Here is a 21,626-nt window from a genome sequence, read left to right on the forward strand (position 1 = left end):
CGGTATAGGCTACCTCAGGTTGTACCACGGTATAGGCTACCTCAGGTAGTACCTCGGTATAGGCTACCTCAGGTTGTACCTCGGTATAGGCTACCTCAGGTATGCACCAGATAGATGACATGCTGGCTCATTGTGTTTTGCTTTTTGTGTATTTATGTGAATATTGATGTGTACTGTATATTGTTGTGTATATTGATGTGTGTAGTGTATATTGAGGTGTTTTATGTGGATAGATGGGAATACAGGGCTGATCTGTGAAAGAAGCATTGGTCTCAGCATGACTAAAGGTTAAGTAAAAGTCTCAAAGGGACACTTCTGCCCAGACCCCAGAGCCTGCAGTCAAATTCAATGAGTATCATGAGTTCAGTGGACGTTTCCTAGACAGTGTGGCCTCCTGTTCTGTTAGTTAGAAATGTGTTTGGTTTTGACTCCCTCACCACTCCCTCCTCCCTCCATCCTCCCACCCTCGCCCTCTCCCCCCTCCTCAATCTGTCCCGTCCTTCCTCCCTCAGTTCTTCATTTTCTCGCGGTCAGAGGTTTCTCCAGGAGAGTTTGAGTGCTGGGGTTACTTCGCTGAGCAGTGGGGGCTCAAGGCCTACATCACCTGGATGACCCTAGCAGTGTTCTTACTGCCAGCACTAATCATCACCGTCTGCCAGGTACTGTCTACTACTGGAAAAAAAACACGCACGCACGCACGCACGCACGCACGCACACACGCACACATGCACACACGCACACACACACACACACACACACACACACACACACACACACACACACACACTGACAGCCTTAATCATCACTGTCTGCCAGGTACGACAACAAGGACAAAACACAGTGTGACGACAGAAAAAACCTAGAATAGAAATGAGTCCTTTGCCTTTTTCCCAAGACCCCCAGACACACACATTGAGAGGAGCAGCGTCAGCCGCGGTGCTCCTGGAGGGTGCCTTGTTCTACGGCACAACCTGGGATCAGAGACCAGCAGCCCTCTTGTTACCAGTTCAGTTCCCATGTTATTATCACCCGCGTCTTAAACTATAGCTTTTTCCAAAATGCACTCTATTCCTTAAATAGTGCACTATATCAGAGGAGGCTGGTGAGAGGAGCTATAGGAAGACAGGCTCATTGTAATGGCTGGAATGGAATCAATGGAATGGTACCAAACACATCAAACAAATGGAAACATTGATTTCATTCCAGCATTTACATTGAGCCTGCTCCTCCCACTAGCCTCCTCTGCACTACATGGGGAAAAGAGTCCTCTAGGCTACTTGCCACCCCCGAGGCAATAAAATACACAGAATCCAAAAACTGAAGCATGTCAAGCATGAATAAAAGGTGTTCTGTTTTGATGGAGCGGTATTTGGCAGGCGTTGTTGAATAAGCTCCAGGGGGTCAGTTCTATCAGATCAGACTGGACAGGCTCAGTGGCTGGTGTTATGTAGCATCCCGTGTTTCCGATGGCCTAATTAACACAGCCCTCTGTAGACTCACTGCTGTGTGGCCAGCCTGTCAGAACACTACCCATCGTGAGGTACCCCACAGAGAACCAGAATATCAGACGAATGAACCGGAACCCAGCCAAAGATTAAGGACATTGAATTAATTTGTGTTTCATATCAAGTGCAGAACTGGGTTCAAAAATATTATTTGAAATCTTTCATATACTTTGAGTGTTTGATTTAACCTGCCTGGAGTTCCCCAGATCGGTGTGTTTGATTTAACCTGCCTGGAGTTCCCCAGATCGGTGTGTTTGATTTAACCTGCCTGGAGTTCCCCAGATCGGTGTGTTTGATTTAACCTGCCTGGAGTTCCCCAGATCGGTGTGTTTGATTTAACCTGCCTGGAGTTCCCCAGATCGGTGTGTTTGATTTAACCTGCCTGGAGTTCCCCAGATCGGTGTGTTTGATTTAACCTGCCTGGAGTTCCCCAGATCGGTGTGTTTGATTTAACCTGCCTGGAGTTCCCCAGATCGGTGTGTTTGATTTAACCTGCCTGGAGTTCCCCAGATCGGTGTGTTTGCCATTCTATCGGTTACAATGTTCAAATCAATCAAATGCTATTAGTTACATGCCCTGAATACAATAGGGTGTATACCTTACAGTGAAATGCCCTGAATACAATAGGGTGTATACCTTACAGTGAAATGCCCCTAACCGACAGTGCAGTTAAAAAAAATATGGATAAAAATAAGAGATAAAAGTAACAAGTAATTAAAGAGGAACAGTAAAAAATAATAATATATACAGGGGGGGGTGCCGGTACAGAGTCAATGTGCACGTGCACCGGTTAGTTGAGTTAATTTGTAAGTCGCTCTGGATAAGAGCGTCTGCTAAATGACTTAAATGTAAATATAAAAATGTAGTATGTACATGTAGGTAGAGTTAATTAAAGTGACTATGCATAGATGACAACAGAGAGTGGCAGTGGTGTGAAGGGAGGGGGGGGGGGGGCGGCAATGTGAATAACTGGGTAGCCATTTGACTAGATGTTCAGGAATCTTATGGCTTGGGGGTGGAAGCTGTTTAGAAGCCTCTTGGACCTAGACTTGGCGCTCCGGTACCGCTTGCTCTGTGGTAGCAGAGAGAACAGTCTATGACTAGGGTGGCTGGAGTCTTTGACAATTTTCAGGGCCTTCCTCTGACACCGCCTGGTATAGAGGTCCTGGATGGCAGGAAGCTTGGCCCCAGTGATGTACTGGGAAGTTCGCACTACCCTGTGTAGTGCCTTGCGGTCGGAGGCCGAGCAGTTGCCATACCAGGCAGTGATGCATCCAGTCAGGATCCTATCGATAGTGCAGCTGCAGAACCTTTTGAGGATCTGAGGACCCATGCCAAATCTTTTCAGTCTCTTGAGGGGGAATAGGTTTTGTCGCACATGCACTATGGTGGTCTGCTTAAAACATGTTGGTATTACACTCAGACAGGGAGAGGTTGAAAATGTCACTGAAGACAGTTGCTAGTTGGTCAGCACATGCTCGCAGTACACGTCCTGGTAATCCGTCTGACCCTGCACTCTTGTGAATGTTGACCTGTCTAAAGGTCTTACTCACATTGGCTGCGGAGAGCGTGACCACACAGTCTGCCAGTACAGCTGGTGCTCTCATGCATGTTTCATTGTTATTTGCCTCGAAGCGAGCATAGAAGTAGTTTAGCTCGTCCGGTAGGCTCGTGTCACTGGGCAGCTCTCGGCTGTGCTTCCCTTTTGTAGTCTGTAATGGTTTGCAGGCCCTGCCACATCCGACGAGCGTCAGAGCCGGTGTAGTACGATTCGATCTTATTCCTGTATTGACGCTTTGCCTGTTTGATGGTTCATCGGAGGGCATAGCTGGATTTCTTATAAGCTTCCGGGTTAGAGTCCCGCTCCTTGAAAGTGGCAGCTCTAGCCTTTAGCTCAGTGCGGATGTTGCTTGTAATCCATGGTTTCTGGTTGGGGTATGTACGTACGGTCACTGTGGGGACGACGTCATCGATGCACTTATTGATGAAGCCAATGACAGCTGTGGTGTACTCCTCAATGCCATTGGAGGAATCCCGGAACATATTCCAGTCTGTGCTAGCAATCCTGTAGCATGTGCTTCATCTGACCACTTTTTTTACTGATCTAGTCACTGGTGCTTTCTGCTTTAATTTTCGCTTGTAAGCAAGAATCAGGAGGATCAAATTATGGTCAGATTTGCCAAATGGAGGGTGAGGGAGAGCTTTGTGTGCATCTCTGTGTGTGGAGTATAGGTGGTCCAGAGTTCTTTTCCCTCTGGTTGCACATTTAACATGTTGATAGAAATTAGGTAAAACTGTTCCAGGCAAGCACAATCAAGCTCAGCTACAGTATTTGAAATTATTTCAAATAGTAGTTGAATCCAGGTCTGATCAAATGATGTCCTTCTTAACGTGGTTTGGCAGGACATTGTTCTAAGACCCAGACCTGGCCTGCTGGAGTCATGTGCTTTTTTTGGAAACAGAATTTAGGACTTTTAATTGAGTTAAAAAGGACAATAAGTCCGTGTTTGGTGTCTGTGTTGGGATGATTGGGTTTAGGAATCTGTTCCAAAATAGTTTTTTATTGTCTACGTACATTTTTTTCTATTAGTTTTAACTATACTGAATAAAACATATAAATGGAACATGCAACAATTTAAAAGATTTTACTGAGTTTCAGTTCATATAAGGAAATTTGTCAATTTAAATAATTTCATTAGGCCTTAATCTATGGATTTCACATGACTTTGCAGGGGCGCAGCCATGGGTGGGTCTGGGAGGGCATAGGCCCACTCACTTGGGAGCCAGGTCCACCCACTGGGGAGCCAGGCTCAGCCAATCAGAATGAGTTTTTCTCCACAAATGGCTTTATTACAGACAGAAATACTCCTCAGTTTCATCAGCTGTCCGGGTGACTGGTCTCAGATGATCCCGCAGGTGAAGAAGCCTGAAGTGGAGGTCCTGGGCTGACGTGGTTACATGTGGTCTGCGCTTGTGAGGCCGGTTGGACGTACTACCAAATTCTCTAAAAAGACGTTGGAGGTGGCTTATGGTAGAGAAATTGACATTAAATTATCTGGCAACAGCTCTGGTGGACGTTCCTGCAGTCAGCATGCCAATTGCATGCTCCCTCAAAAGTTGAGACATCTGTGGCATTGTGTTCTGTGACAAAACTGTACATTTTAGAGTGGCCTTTTATTGTCCCCAGCACAAGGTGCACCTGTGTAATGATGATTATTGATATGCCACACCTGTCAGGTGGATGGATTATCTTTTTATTTTATTTAACCTTTATTTAACTAGCCAAGTCAGTCATATACAATGAAGGCCTCCTGCGGGGGCTGGGATTAAAAATACAAATACAGGACAAAACACCCATCACGACAAGAGAGACATCACACTACATAAAGAGAGACTCCACAACACTACATAAAGAGAGACAACACAACACTACATAAAGAGAGACTCCACAACACTACATAAAGAGAGACACCACAACACTACATAAAGAGAGACACCACAACACTACATAAAGAGAGACAACACAACACTACATAAAGAGAGAGGCACCACAACACTACATAAAGAGAGACACCACAACACTACATAAAGAGAGACACCACAACACTACATAAAGAGAGACACCACAACACTACATAAAGAGAGAGGCACCACAACACTACATAAAGAGAGACACCACAACACCACATAAAGAGAGACACCACAACACTACATAAAGAGAGACAACACAACACTACATAAAGAGAGACACCACAACACTACATAAAGAGAGACAACACAACACTACATAAAGAGACACCACAACACTACATAAAGAGAGACACCACAACACTACATAAAGAGAGACACCACAACACCAGATAAAGAGAGACACCACAACACCACATAAAGAGAGAGGCACCACAACACTACATAAAGAGAGACACCACAACACCACATAAAGAGAGAGGCACCACAACACCACATAAAGAGAGACACCACAACACCACATAAAGAGAGAGGCACCACAACACTACATGAAGAGAGACACCACAACACCACATAAAGAGAGGCACCACAACACTACATAAAGAGAGGCACCACAACACTACATAAAGAGAGACACCACAGCACTACATAAAGAGAGGCACCACAACACTACATAAAGAGAGGCACCACAACACTACATAAAGAGAGACACCACAGCACTACATAAAGAGAGACACCACAACACCACATAAAGAGAGGCACCACAACACTACATAAAGAGCGACACCACAACACTACATAAAGAGAGAGGCACCACAACACCAGATAAAGAGAGAGGCACCACAACACTACATAAATAGAGACACCACAACACTACATAAAGAGAGACACCACAACACTACATGAAGAGAGACACCACAGCACTACATAAAGAGAGACACCACAACACCACATAAAGAGAGAGGCACCACAACACTACATAAAGAGAGACACCACAACACCACATAAAGAGAGACACCACAACACTACATAAAGAGAGACAACACAACACTACATAAAGAGAGACACCACAACACTACATAAAGAGAGACAACACAACACTACATAAAGAGACACCACAACACTACATGAAGAGAGAGGAGAAATCAATGTTTTATCTCATTCCAGATCCGGATCTTCAGAGAGATTCACAACAACATCTATCTGAAGTCAGAGAGGATGGTGTCAGCAGAGCTCAAGAAGAACAACGCTGTCATCTTCCGCTTCCACAGAGTCAAAAAGGAGGACGGTAGAATGACAAGGGAGCGGGGGAGAGGAGGAGGAGGAGGGGGAAGAGGAGGAGGAGGAGGGAGAGGAGGTGGAGAAGAAGGGGGGAGAGGAGGAGGAGGAGAAGGTGGGAGAGGGGGTGGAGGAGAAGGGGGAAGAGGGGGGAGAGGAGGAGGAGGGGGAAGAGGAGTAGGAGAAGGACAGCTTCTAAAGAATATGAACAACAACCCCTCCAGCTCTCTCTTTACCCCTCTCTCCTCCTTCTCCCCCCTGTCTACAACTGTGCCCCCATCAGACTGCTATGGCTACCCATCCCCCTGCCCACAGTGCAGCAGCTGTCACAATGACCACACAGCAGCAGCAGTGCAGCAAAACCCCGGCAACACCCCAGATAACCTCCCCCTCCCCTCCAACCCTGGCCTTAGTGACCGAAGGGGCTCCAGTACAGCTGTAGTTCCCAGATCACATGGCTCCCATGGCCCAGTCACCTCTGGTGGATGTAGTGGGGGTTCAGTGCCTCCTAACAATGGCGGCTGCTACTGCCATGAGTCCTACACCTCCTTCGAGCTCCCCTCCTCCGCCCGGCATGTCCCCTCTCCACGCCCCTCCCTGGAGTACCCTCCCCCACCCCCCCTGGCCTTGACGCCCCCCTCCATCTCCAAAGCCATGTCTAAGACGGTGAGGATGACTTTGGTGATAGTGTTGGTGTACACAGTCTGCTGGTCCCCCTTCTTCATCGTCCAGCTTTGGGCTGCCTGGGACCCCAACCCTCCAGATCAAGGTAAGAGGTCTAAGAAGCCCACACGAACGCACATACAAGGGCTGTGGCAGTCATTACATTTTGTCAGTCGGTGATTGTCAAGGAAATAATTGCCGGTGTCCCGGTAATTGACTGTTAATTAACATAAACACATTTAGCATCTCCTGGCTTCCACGCATAGCCATTGATGTAGACCTTTGGAACATCTACATTTAAAAAATCTATTTAATATAGCCTACACCATCACAATAAATCCATTATTTATTTTAGACAGGCCTAAAGAAACATGATATGAATAAAATGTAGTCTATTTCAGAAGAATAGAATACTTCGTGATTTCCTTATGTTAGGCCCTGATCTGGCTATGCCATATGGCTGTGGGCTACACTAGTTCATTTAGCAGACAAGATTTGCTTATAATTCCGTGGCATTATTGTGTATTATTTTATAGTATGAAGAATACAGTTGAACATAGCTGAATAAAATAGAAAGGATATTTTCTCCAAACGATTTCTGAGGGAGTGTGCACATGCATTTAACAAATTAATAAAGAAACAGGTCCTCCTATATGCTTTAAACCTTATACAGCTACCCCCCCCCCCCCCCCTTCTTTCAATTTCCGCCTAAAGACATACCCAAATCTAACTGCCTCTAGCTCAGGCCCAGAAGCAAGGATATGCATATTCCTGGTACCATTTGAAAGAAAACACTCTGAAGTTTGTATAAATGTGAATTGAATGTAGGAGAATATAACAAAATAGATCTGGTTTAGATAATAAAATGAAAAAACCATACGTTTTTTATTTTTAATTGTTGCATCATCATCTTTAAAATGAACAAGATAAAACAAACATTCAGATATGAATATGGGGACAATTTCAGTGAAAAACATAAGAGGGCAACAGTACTTGTGCAAAGTTTCAGAATGATAACTTCCAAAATGAGTGTGCTACATGACATTTATCATGAAGTCACCCAGGTGTCCCACACAAGTAGCCCAAATGTACCCAAGTGTAAGAGCTGTCGCTCTCCTCCTCCTCAGATGAGGTGAGGAGAGAAGGATCTTCTGACCAAAATGCGGAGTCTGGGAAATATGCCATCTTTATTATAAATTACAACAATGCAGATGGCAACACGAAAACTAAACAAAACACTTTCAAACTACAAAATAACAAAACGACGTAGAACGAAAACCTGAACATAAACTTACATAACTGAAACGTAAACTCACGAACAGGCAACAGACGACATCGAAACAAAACGAACAGCCAAACAGTCCCGTTTGTGAATATACATCGAATAACGACACGAAGACATCACAGGAGACAATCACCCACAAACACACAGTGATAATGCCCTACCTAAATATGACTCTTGATTAGAGGAAAATGCAAACCACCTGCCTCTAATCAAGAGCCATACCAGGCACACCGAAACCAACATAGAAACAGATAACATAGACTGCCCACCCAAAACACATGCCCTGACCATAAACACATAAAAAACAACATAAAACAGGTCAGGACTGTTACAGTACCCCCCCCTCAAGATGCGCACGCCGGGCGCACAAGCACAAAGTCCAGGGGAGGGTCCGGGTGGGCAGTTGACCACGGTGGTGGTTCCGGCTCAGGACGCTGTCCCCATACCACCATAGTCACTCCCCTCTTCTTTCTACCCCCTCTAATGCCCACCCTAACACTACCTTCCCCTAAATAAACAGCTAGCACCAGGACAAGGGGCAGCACCGGGACAAGGGGTAGCACCGGGACAAGGGGCAGCACCAGAACAAGGGGCAGCACCAGGATAAGGACCATCACTGGGACAAGGGGCAGCACCGGGACAAGGGGCAGCACCGGGACAAGGGGCAGCACCGGGACAAGGGGCAGCACCGGGACAAGGGGCAGCACCGGGACAAGGGGCAGCACCGGGACAAGGGGCAGCACCGGGACAAGGGGCAACACCGGGACAAGGGGCAGATCCCGGCTGAAGGACTCTGGCAGGTCCTGTTTGGACGGCTCTGGCAGGTCCATGCTGGCTGACGGCTCTCTACGCTCATGGCAGGCTGACGGCTCTTGACGCTCATGGCAGGCTGACGGCTCTCGACGCTCATGGCAGGCTGACGGCTCTCGACGCTCATGGCAGGCTGACGGCTCTCGACGCTCATGGCGCTCTGACGGCTCTGGCTGCTCATGGCTCTCTGACGGCTCTGGCTGCTCATGGCTCACTGACGGCTCTGGCTGCTCATGGCTCTTTGACGGCTCTGGCTGCTCATGGCTCTTTGACGGCTCTGGCTGCTCATGGCTCTCTGACGGCTCTGGCTGCTCATGGCTCGCTGGCGGCTCTGGCAGATCCTGTCTGGTTGGCGGCTCTGGCAGATCCTGTCTGGTTGGCGGCTCTGGCAGATCCTGTCTGGTTGGCGGCTCTGGCAGATCCTGTCTGGCTGACGGCTCTAGCGGCTCCTGTCTGGCTGACGGCTCTAGCGGCTCCTGTCTGGCGGATGGCTCTGTAGGCTCATGGCAGACGGGCGGCTTTGCAGGCTCATGGCAGACGGGCGGCTTTGCAGGCTCATGGCAGACGGATGGCTCAGACGGCGCTGGGGAGACGGATGGCTCAGATGGCGCTGGAGAGACGGATGGCTCAGATGGCGCTGGGGAGACGGATGGCTCAGATGGCGCTGGGGAGACAGATAGCTCTGTAGGGAGGAGAAGGAGAGACAGCCTGGTGCGTGGTCTAGGCACCGGCTGCGCTGGAGAGGAGGAAACAGCAGGAGAGAGAACCCGGAGAGACAGCCTGGTACGGGGGGCTGCCACCGGAGGACTGGTACATGGAGGTGGCACCGGATATACCGGACCGTGAAGGAGGACACGTGCTCTTGAGCACCGAGCCTCCCCAACCCTACCAGGTTGAATGAACCCCGTAGCCCTGCCAGTGCGGCGAGGTGGAATAGCCCGCACTGGGCTATGCAGGCGAACCGGGGACACCACCTGTAAGGCTGGTGCCATGTACACCGGCCCGAGGAGACGTACTGGAGACCAGCTACGTTGGGCCGGCTTCATGGCACCCGGCTCGATGCCCAACCTAGCCCTCCCAGTGCGGCAAGGTGGAATAGCCCGCACTGGGCTAAGCACGCGTACTGGGGACACCGTGCGCTTTACCGCATAACACGGTGTCTTACCAGTACGACGCCTTCTACCTCCACGGTAAGCACGGGGAGTTGGCTCGGGTATCCTACCCGGCTTTACCACACTCCTCGTGTGCCCCCCCCCAAGAAATTTTTGGGTCTTACTCACGGGCTCCCAACCGCGTCGTCGCGCTGCCTCCTCATACCAGCGCTCCTGGGCTGTGGCTGCCCTCTTCTCCTCCTTAGGACGGCGATATTCCCCTGGTTGAGCCCAAGGTCCTCTACCGTCCAATATCTCCTCCCAAGTCCAGAAATCCTTATTGCTCCGTCGAGCATTCCCATACCGCTTGGTCTCTGTATTTTGGTGGGTGATTCTGTAAGAGCTGTCGCTCTCCTCCTCCTCAGATGAGGTGAGGAGAGAAGGATCTTCTGACCAAAATGCGGAGTCTGGGAAATATGCCATCTTTATTATAAATTACAACAATGCAGATGGCAACACGAAAACTAAACAAAACACTTTCAAACTACAAAATAACAAAACGACGTAGAACGAAAACCTGAACATAAACTTACATAACTGAAACGTAAACTCACGAACAGGCAACAGACGACATCGAAACAAAACGAACAGCCAAACAGTCCCGTTTGTGAATATACATCGAATAACGACACGAAGACATCACAGGAGACAATCACCCACAAACACACAGTGATAATGCCCTACCTAAATATGACTCTTGATTAGAGGAAAATGCAAACCACCTGCCTCTAATCAAGAGCCATACCAGGCACACCGAAACCAACATAGAAACAGATAACATAGACTGCCCACCCAAAACACATGCCCTGACCATAAACACATAAAAAACAACATAAAACAGGTCAGGACTGTTACACCAAGTGGCCAAATTGGTGAAGGTATACATTTTGAAACAAATAACTATATACAAAATACCAAAATGGTATTCTAACACACCCCCCCAAAAAATTGAGAAAATATTGGGGAAAAAATATGAAGAAAAAAAAATATATACATTTACAAAACAACATGGGTAAGTAACTATTTACACACTTTCAATATTTGGAAGACCCTCAGTCCTCTATCAAATCAAATCTATTTATATAGCCCTCAAGAGTAAATATGAACAGTTTACCTCTAGATGGCGCAGGAGGTGGTGGAGCCAGAGACAGCAGGGTTCCAGCTGGATGAACCAGCTTCAGAGGGGGATGGACACGTTGGCGGCAGACACACGCATCTCGACCATGCTCCCTCTAATCCATAATATGTAGACTGAGTTGAGGAAGCATGCCGCTGGAGGAAGTATAGCCAATGTGTACTTTACACATTTCATTACATTTTTATATATTGCAAATAAAATGTAAAAACAAATCACAAATAATATTTTATATTATTAATTTCAAACAACGGCATTAGCATGAGAAGAACTTACCAGTCCAAAACAATGTCCTCTCCGTTCAAAAAATATGCTTCCATTTGAGTCATGGTCGCTAACTGAGTCGTCTTCCAAAAGCATATGTTTCACTTTCACGATCAATTTCCTCTATAATTTTGTCTACATTCGTATATCTAGTCTTAGATTTAGCTTTCCTTGACTTATTCGCCATGATGTTCGATATATAAACATCTGAAGATGCGTGTTACTGAAACAGTGCTGTGCGTAATGAGTTTGACTCCTTCCAGTATGCATCTTCAATGGCGAATGACGGTCTTTACGCCGGAGTTTACTACATGGGTTGGTCTTCCAAAACACAAACATTAGATATTGCCGTTTACCTCTGCTCATTGGCTATCTACCCAGCTAGATTTCAAGACGATCAGTGGTCATTGGGTTAAAATACAGTCAATCAACGAAACAGAGGTCATATAATTGGTGCACAATACGGTTTCTTTGGGTCAATACGTCCCGCGAAATGACCCATCAAGTTTGGTTGTGTTACAAACAAACAATTGATTGCAAGGAAACCAAATATGACTGGATAAAGTCAGGTTTAGTCTGTGTATTTACATCAAATGTTTAGTCTAAAATTGAATGACACGAAATTCAACGAGATAAGCGTTCACAAAATGTTTCGTGTTAGGCTATAAAAATGGATTTAACCGAACAAAATACCATTCGTTGTGTAACAATGAGCCTTGGGATTGCAAACAGAGCAAGATCTTCAAAGGTAAATTATTTATTTCATTGCAATCTGTGATTGTTACGCCTGTGCTGGTTGAAAAAGTATTTTGGTATGGGACTCTGTGCTCAGATAACCGCATCGTATTCTTTCGCAGTAAATCCTTTTTTAAATCTGACAACGTAGTTGGATTAGCAAGATTCTAGGCTTTTGAAGCATGTGAGACACTTGTATTATCAGGAATGTTTAATATGACTATTTGTGGCGATCACCGTATGTTTTCGAATTTAAACCCGCATCCGGTATCCGTAGATCAGAGAAGTTAACTTAGAGTTATTTATGCAACTTTAGTTGTGATTCAAAGGTTGGGCTATATGTTTAGATTTTTTGTACATTCTAAGGCTGCATTTCAAATTATGATTTGATAAAAGTTGCATGAAAGGCATGAGCTCTGCTCTGTTTCTTACGCAGGCTGCACACACTTCCTCAGTCTCTCATTCACAATTTGACAAGCACTTGATAATGCCCCGAATTTCCCGGTGGCATCCCCTTTGTGTGGCTGTAATGCCCCCTAATCCATGCCTTTTGCGGACAGTGGCCGTTGTGCCCTGGGCTGAATATAATAATTATAATTCCCTTCTACCGGCTGCGTACTCTGAAGCACCTTTCACTCACATGGCTCTCTCAGATATCTCAATTATTATTAGCCAATTCCCGTCACGTGATTGGGTCTTTCTCACTGCCCACTCTTTATTTTGTCAGCCAACAGGTGAGTAGGCCTGATGAACAGCAAAAGCACTAGCCTATGTCAATCTACAATTTCCTATAGTATAAAAATCTACCTATTCTATTGGTAAACTTGACCTTCTGTGTGAGAAATAAATATTCCAAACACTCTGGGACAGTTGTGGGATGTGATAGACCCCCAAAGCAATGAGGCTGATGCAACAGATCAGAAGGCTTAGCTTAAAATGTTGATAAACTATTAAGCTATTTCTTCACATTATAAGAGCAGCAATATGCACACGGCAATAAGGGCGAATGTTCCAAAATTCAATCAATTAGTGGGAAAACACCATTCTTAAAAGTGATCACAAATGCATGTAATGCTTAATTAAAAAACTTATTCAGAATCGGTGGGTCCCCTGCGGGACAGTTTAGCTAAAGTAGGCTAATGCGATTAGCATGAGGTTGTAAGTAACAAGAACATTTCCGAGGATATAGACACATCTGATATTGGCAGAAAACTTTAATTCTTGTTAATCTAACTGCACTGTCCAATTTACAGTAGCTATTACAGTGAAAGAATACCATGCTATTGTTTGATGAGAGTGCACAGTTTTGAACATGAAAAGTTCTTAATTAACAAATTAGGCACATTTGGGCAGTCTTGATACAAAACTTTGAACATAAATACAATGTTTCATTGGATCAGTCTAAAACTTTGCACATACCTAGCTGCACTCTAGTGGCCAAAATCTAAATTGCACCTGGGCTGGAATAATACATTATTGCCTTTCTCTTGTATTTCAACAATGATGGTACAAAAAAAATACAAAAAAATGTTTTTTTCTTTGTATTATCTTTTACCAGATCTAATGTGTTATATTCTCCTACATTCCTTTCACATTTACACAAACTTCAAAGTGTTCCATTTCAAATGATGCCAAGAAAATGCATATCCTTATTTCAGGGCCTGAGCTACAGGCAGTTAGATTTGGGTATGTCATTTTAGGCGAAAATTGAAAAAAAGGGTCTGATCCTTAACATAAAGGTGTATTTTTATGGTGTATTTTCTTCCCCAAACTAGAAACTCACGCCGCCTACGTATACCAGTTAGGCTCTACACCGGTTGTAAAGCGGATAATTGTGCTTATTTTAAGAAGTTATTTGGCCACTTTAGTTGTGATACAAACCTTATCAAAACATATAGGCCTATGGGCTGGACTACATGAGGTGTGATACTAACCTTATTAAAACATATAGGCCTATGGGCTGGACTACATGAGGTGTGATACTAACCTTATTAAAACATATAGGCCTATGGGCTAGACTACATGAGGTGTGATACTAACCTTATTAAAACATATAGGCCTATGGGCTGGACTACATGAGGTGTGATACTAACCTTATTAAAAAATATAGGCCTATGGGCTGGACTACATGAGGTGTGATACTAACCTTATTAAAACATATAGGCCTATGGGCTGGACTACATGAGGTGTGATACTGACCTTATTAAAACATATAGGCCTATGGGCTAGACTACATGAGGTGTGATACTAACCTTATTAAAACATATAGGCCTATGGGCTGGACTACATGAGGTGTGATACTGACCTTATTAAAACATATAGGCCTATGGGCTGGACTACATGAGGTGTGATACTGACCTTATTAAAACATATAGGCCTATGGGCTAGACTACATGAGGTGTGATACTGACCTTATTAAAACATATAGGCCTATGGGCTGGACTACATGAGGTGTGATACTAACCTTATTAAAACATATAGGCCAGGGCCTCCCGGGTGGCGCAGTGGTCTAGGGCACTGCATCGCAGTGCTAACTGCACCACCAGAGTCTCTGGGTTCGCGCCCAGGCTCTGTCGCAGCCGGCCGCGACCGGGAGGTCCGTGGGGCGACGCACAATTGGCATAGCGTCGTTCCAGGGGTAGAGGGTGTTTGGCCGGTGGTGATATCCTTGTCTCTTCGCGCTCCAGCGACTCCTGTGGCGGGCCGGGCGCAGTGCGTGCCAACCAAGGGGGCCAGGTACACGGTGTTTCCTCCGACACATTGGTGCGGCTGGCTTCCGGGTTGGAGGCGCGCTGTGTTAAGAAGCAGTACGGCTGGTTGGGTTGTGCTTCGGAGGACGCATGGCTTTCGACCTTCGTCTCTCCCGAGCCCATACGGGAGTTGTAGCGATGAGACAAGATACCACGAAAATTGGGGAGAAAATGGGATAAATAAAAAATAAAAAAACTACATGAAGTGTGATTTTTTTTTATTCTAAAAAAGGCATGCTCTGTTTCTTGCCTTACTGCACACAAGCTGGGCATCATTCACAAGTAATAATGTTTCATTCACAAGTGATAGGCTAATATTGTCACCGATCAGACTATTCTTGATTTAATCTTGTCTTTACATATACTAAATAATATATGTGTGAAATTTGTTTGGATTTAGAATGGACCATTATCATGCACCTGTCTCGGAACGGGCAGGGGAAAAAATACATGTCATCTATGCACTTAAATAGCGAATGGAGGACACTTTTCCCGTGGTTCATTTTTATGCCAGCCAGGTAGGCTATACTCCTGTTGTAAAGCAAAGCAACGTGCTTAATATTAGGAAAGTTGAGAAATAAATATAGTAGGCCTAGCCTATAAAAAGCTAATGGGATCCTCCTCTTTTTAATAGAGGCCTTCAAAACTCTGTTTTCTCACGCAAATGAATAGCCTAAAGAAATGATGCGCAACATTAGCTCATGGGCTCTCATTAAATCAAATCAAACTTTATTTGCCACATGCGCCAAATACAAGTGTAGACTTTACTGTGAAATGCTTACTTACAAGCCCTTAACCAACAGTGCAGTTCAGGAAGAAGAAAATATTTATCAAGTAGGCTAAAATAAAAAGTAATAATAAAAAGTAACACAATAACAATAACAATAACGAGTCTATATACAGGGGGCCCCGGTACCGAGTCAGTGTGCGGGGGTACAGGCTAGTTGAGGTAATCTGTACATGTAGGTGGGGGCGAAGTGACTATGCATAGGTAACAAACAAACAGCGAGTAGCAGCAGTGTACAAGAAGCGGGGGTGGTCAATAGAAATTGTCCAGTGGCGATTTTTATGAATTGTTCAGCATTCTAATGGCTTGGGGGTAGAAGCTGCTGAGGAGCCTTTTGGTCCTAGACTTGGCGCTCTGGTACCGCGTGCCGTGTGTTAGCAGAGAAAAGTCTCTGACAATCTTATCGGCTTTCCTCTGACACCACCTATTATATAGGTCCTGGATGGCAGGAAGCTTGGCCCCAGTGATGTACTGGGCCGTTAGCACTACCCTCTGTAGCGCCTTACGGTCAGATGCCGAGCAGTTGCCATACCAGGCGGTGATGCAACCAGTCAGGATGCTCTCGATAGTGCATCTGTAGAACCTTTTGAGGATCTGGGGACCCATGCCAAATCTTTTCAGTCTGCTGAGGGGGAAAAGGTTTTGTTGTGCCCTCTTCACGACTGTCTTGGTATGTTTGGACAATGATAGTTCGTTGGTGATGTGGACACCAAGGAACTTGAAGCTCTCGACCCGCTCCACTACAGCCCCGTCGATGTTAATGGGGGCCTGTTCGGCCCGCCTTTTCCTGTAGTCCACAATCAGCTCCTTTGTCTTGCTCACATTGAGGGAGAGGTTGTTGTCATGGCACCACACTGCCAGGTCTCTGACCTCCTCCCTATAGGCCGTCTCATGGTTGTCGTATTAAGTGTTTGATTTGATTTTCAATTACGTTTGCATTGATGACAGAATGATTAGAGGGACAATAGAGTGCCGAATTTGACTGAGGTCATGACCGCCGGTATGTCGATAATGTGGTCACCGTAACAGCCCTACACATAAACACGCACACACACAGAAACACACACTGAGCACACGGAGCACACTGAGCTCCTGTCCAAAAACACCCTGGAGTTTGCCTTAGATTTCCATACAGAGTGAATTTGATTCCTTTCAACCTCTAGACCCCAAGTTCGAAATCTAAGTTTAATTTTGGGAATAAATCTATGGTGAATATAATATTTTAGTCATTGAGGTCAAAATAAATATTATCTTCTCTTCATATCCAGAACAGTGGAGGTTGGTGGAAGGATGTCTCATAATAATATATCTAATGCATGAAAACCAAGTGTTTGATCGGTTATACCTGTCCATTTATCCCATTGCATCCATTACTATGAGCACGTCCTCTGATTTAAAACTATAATTGATGTAACACCACCGTAACATAACTCAACTAGCACTCTGTCAAGTGTTGGAGAGAAAGCCTATGTTGTTGTCCCAGTTTAGCTGGCAGTGCATGGTAAAGCAAAGCAGAGCAATTTCAATAAGCCAAGTCATTACTAACAGTACAGCTGCCTTCCAACTTCTAAACGCTGGGTTTATTTTTTCTTTTCTCATCTGAAGCACAGAACACAGAACACACCTTAGTGTCAGTAAATGACCTGTTTTCATCCCCTGCTGCTCGCACACCCCTTAAAAGGTGTTCACATTTGTGTCCTAGAGGCAGAGGAGGTCAGTGCAGAGAGGGAGGAGGTCAGTGCATAGTGTCCTAGAGGCGGAGGAGGCCAGTGCAGAGAGGGAGGAGGTCAGTACAGTGTCCTAGAGAGGGAGGAGGTCAGTGCATAGTGTCCTAGAGGCGGAGGAGGTCAGTGCAGAGAGGGAGGAGGTCAGTACAGTGTCCTAGAGAGGGAGGAGGTCAGTGCATAGTGTCCTAGAGGCGGAGGAGGTCAGTGCAGAGACGGAGGAGGTCAGTGCATAGAGGGAGGAGGTCAGTACAGTGTCCTAGAGGCAGAGGAGGTCAGTGCAGAGAGGGAGGAGGTCAGTACAGTGTCCTAGAGGCGGAGGAGGTCAGTGCAGAGAGGGAGGAGGTCAGTGCAGAGAGGGAGGAGGTCAGTACAGTGTCCTAGAGGCGGAGGAGGCCAGTGCAGAGAGGGAGGAGGTCAGTACAGTGTCCTAGACGCGGAGGAGGTCAGTGCAGAGAGGGAGGAGGTCAGTGCATAGTGTCCTAGAGGCGGAGGAGGCCAGTGCAGAGAGGGAGGAAGTCAGTACAGTGTCCTAGAGGCAGAGGAGGTCAGTGCAGAGAGGGAGGAGATCAGTGCATAGTGTCCTAGAGGCAGAGGAGGTCAGTGCAGAGTGTCCTAGAGGCGGAGGAGGTCAGTGTAGAGGGAGGAGGTCAGTACAGTGTCCTAGAGGCAGAGGAGGTCAGTGCAGAGGGAGGAGGTCAGTACAGTGTCCTAGAGGCAGAGGAGGTCAGTGCAGAGAGGGAGGAGGTCAGTACAGTGTCCTATAGAGGGAGGAGGTCAGTGCAGAGAGGGAGGAGGTCAGTGCATAGTGTCCTAGAGGCGGAGATGATAGAGATATCAGAAGTTAGAAGTGGCCAAATTAAATAGGTAAAGTTTCAAGGCTTTTGTTCCAGAAGGAAATGTACAGGACGTGTAATAGAGCCAAAAACGGGGGATTCATGAACAGTTAGTTTCCATACTGAATACTGGTACTATTGTATATTAATTTTTCTCTGTTGTTCCCAAAGAGAAGTAGGGGATTCATGACCTTTACCTTTCTATTGCGTTGTCCCAAGTGGCACAACTCGTCGATCCTTTTCACGGATGGGCTATTGCAGCAGACGACTGGAGATATATTCAATGTCTGATTTGTTATTGCTACCCATCTACCAATCACGTCCCTTTATGAGCCTTTCGAAAAGCTCCCTTGTCTTTGTAGTTGAATCTGTGCTTGAAATTCAGTGCTTGACTGAGGGACCTTACAGATGTTGTATGTATGGGGGACAGAGGAAGGAGTATTCATTCAAAAATCATGTCACTCCCTATTATTTCACACAGAGTGAGTCCATATAACTTATGTGATTTGTTAAGCCACATGTTACTTCTGAACTACACTGAAGAAATCTAGAAACGCAACATGCATCAATTTCAAAGATTTTGCAGAGTTACAGTTCATATGAGGACATCAGTCAATTGACATGTATTCATTAGGCCCTAATCTATGGACTTGGCAGGGGCGCAGCTATGAGTGGACATGGAGGGCATAGAACCACCCACTTGGGAATCAGGCACAGCCAATCAGAATGAGTTTTTCCACACAAAAGGGCTTTATTACAGACAGAAATACTCCTCCGCACACAACCCCCCCCCCCCCCCCCCCCAACCAACCGACAATCTCACAGGTGAAGAAATCAGATGTGGAGAGCCCGGACTGCGATGGTTACGCGTGGTCTGCGGTTGTGAGGCCGGTTGGACGTACTGTCAAATTCTCTAAAATGACTTATGCAATGACTATATTTTAGTTCTTTCATTTCTATTAATTTGTAAAACTGTGTTGAGTTTTCTTTGCACTTTGACATTATGGAGTATTTTGTGTAGATTAATGACAATCAGAATTACATCTGATTCAATCCCACTTTGTGGCGCAACATGTGAAAACAGTTCAACTGTAGACTTTCTACAGACTCTGTACAGTATATGCCTTTGTCTTGCCGTGTGTGGGTGTGTCTTTGCGTCATGTGTCCTCTCTCTCTATGTAGGCGTGGCGTTCACCATCCTGATGCTGCTGGCCAGTCTGAATTCATGTACCAACCCCTGGATCTACACCTTCTTCAGCAGCTCTGTGTCCAGGGAGCTGCAGGCCCTCCTACGCTGCAGACACAGAGCCTCCCGCAGGGGCTCCATACCTGACGACTCCACCACCACACACACCTCCACCACCACACACACCTCCACCACCAAGGACAGCCTCTACTGACACACACACGTACAGTACCAGTCAAAGGTTTGGACACACCTATGCATTCAAGGGTTTTTCTTTGCTATTTTCTACATTGTAGAATAATAGTGAAGACATCAGAACTATGAAATAACACATATGGAATCATGTAGTAACCAAAAAAAGTGTTATCTCAAATATATTTTATATTTGAGATTCTTCAAAGTAGCCACCCTTTGCCTTGATGAAAGCTTTGCACACTTTTGGCATGCTCTCAACCAGCTTCACCTGGAATGCTTTTCAAACAGTTTTGAGGGAGTTCCCACATATGCTGAGCACTTGTTGGCTGCTTTTCCTTCACTCTGCGGTCCAACTCATCCCAAACCATCTCAATTGGTTGGGTGATTGTGCCATGTCATCTGAAGCAGCCAGGTCATCTGAAGCAGCATTCCATCACTCTCCTTCTTGGTAAAATAGCCCATACACAGCCTTGAGGTGTGTTGGGTCATTGTCCTATTGAAAAACAAATGATAGTCACACTAAGCGCAAACCAGATGGGATGGCGTATATCACTACAGAATGCTGTGGTAGCCATGCTGGTTAAGTGAGCCTTGAATTCTAAATAAATCACAGACAGTGTCACCAGCAAAGCACCCCCACACCATCACACCTCCTCCTCCATGCTTCACGGTAGATCTCACAAAGACACGGCGGTTGGAACCAAAAATCTCAAATTTGGACTCATCAGACCAAAGGACAGCTTTCCACCGGTCTAATGTCCATTGCTTGTGCTTCTTGGCCCAAGCAAGTCTTCTTCTTATTGGTGTCCTTTAGCAGTGGTTTCTTTGCAGCAATTCGACCATGAAGGCCTGATTCACACAGTATGCTCTGAACAGTTGATGTTGAGATGCGTCTGTTACTTGAACTCTGTGAAGCATTTATTTGTGCTGCCATTTCTGAGGCTTGTAACTCCAATGAACGTATACTCTGCAGCAGAGGTAACTCTGGGTCTTCCTTTCCTGTGGCGGTCCTCATGAGAGCCAGTTTCATCATAGTGCTTGATTGTTTTTGTGACTGCACTTGAAGAAACTTTCAAAGTTCTTTAAATTTTTCGCATTGACTGACCTTCATGTCTTAAAGTAATGATGGACTGTCGTTTCTCTTTGCTTATTTGTGCTGTTCTTGCCATAATATGGACTTGGTCTTTTACCAAATAGGGCTGTCTTCTGTATACCAACCCCACCTTGTCACAACACAACTAATTGGCTCAAACGCATTAAGAAGGAAAGAAATTCCACAAATTAACTTTTAACAAGGCACACCTGTTAATTGAAATGCATTCCACGTGACTACCTCATGAAGCTGGTTGAGAGAATTTCAAGAATGTGCAAAGCTGTCATCAAGGCAAAGGGTGGCTACTTTGAAGAATCAACATTTTTGTAACACTTTTTTGGTTACTACAAGATTCTATATGTGTTATTTCATAGTTTTGATGTCTTCACTATTATTCTACAATGTATAAAACAGTAAAAATAAAGAAAAGCTTTGAATGAGTAGGTTTGTCCAAACATTGACTGGTACTGTATATACACACGTGTAGCTATATAGAGAAGACACAAGCACACCACCGAGAACAGCTTGTACTGTCTGACACACACACACACACACACACACACACACACACAATCGTACAGCCCGCACTGACCACAACATGGAAACAAGGACAGCTGTGTTATGGCCGGGAAGGAAGGACCCTATGAAATATCACCTGTCTGTCTGCCCCTTCTGTCTCCTCACCCTCTCACCGAGGAGGTTGTTATTGAACGAGAGGAAAAACGTGTGACACATGAAATACAGACCTAAACAGCATGGAA

The 21,626-nt window shown here is 45.6% G+C and overlaps 1 protein-coding gene across 1 annotated transcript in view; it reads left to right on the plus strand.

Annotated features, from left to right (window-relative positions):
• The window catches only part of LOC129829640 (vasopressin V2 receptor-like), a 63,473-nt gene extending 43,558 nt beyond the window's left edge, over positions 1-19,915 (plus strand). Inside the window, exons 4-7 of the mRNA XM_055891453.1 lie at positions 513-659; positions 6,141-6,231; positions 6,871-7,020; positions 19,574-19,915. Coding sequence (XP_055747428.1) covers positions 513-659; positions 6,141-6,231; positions 6,871-7,020; positions 19,574-19,791 — 606 coding nt within the window. The 3' untranslated portion in view covers positions 19,792-19,915. The remainder of the gene's footprint in view (positions 1-512; positions 660-6,140; positions 6,232-6,870; positions 7,021-19,573) is intronic.
• Positions 19,916-21,626: the final 1,711 nt, after the last annotated feature.

This window comes from Salvelinus fontinalis, chromosome 31 (assembly GCF_029448725.1).
Source record: "Salvelinus fontinalis isolate EN_2023a chromosome 31, ASM2944872v1, whole genome shotgun sequence".
NCBI classification, from domain to species: domain Eukaryota; kingdom Metazoa; phylum Chordata; class Actinopteri; order Salmoniformes; family Salmonidae; genus Salvelinus; species Salvelinus fontinalis.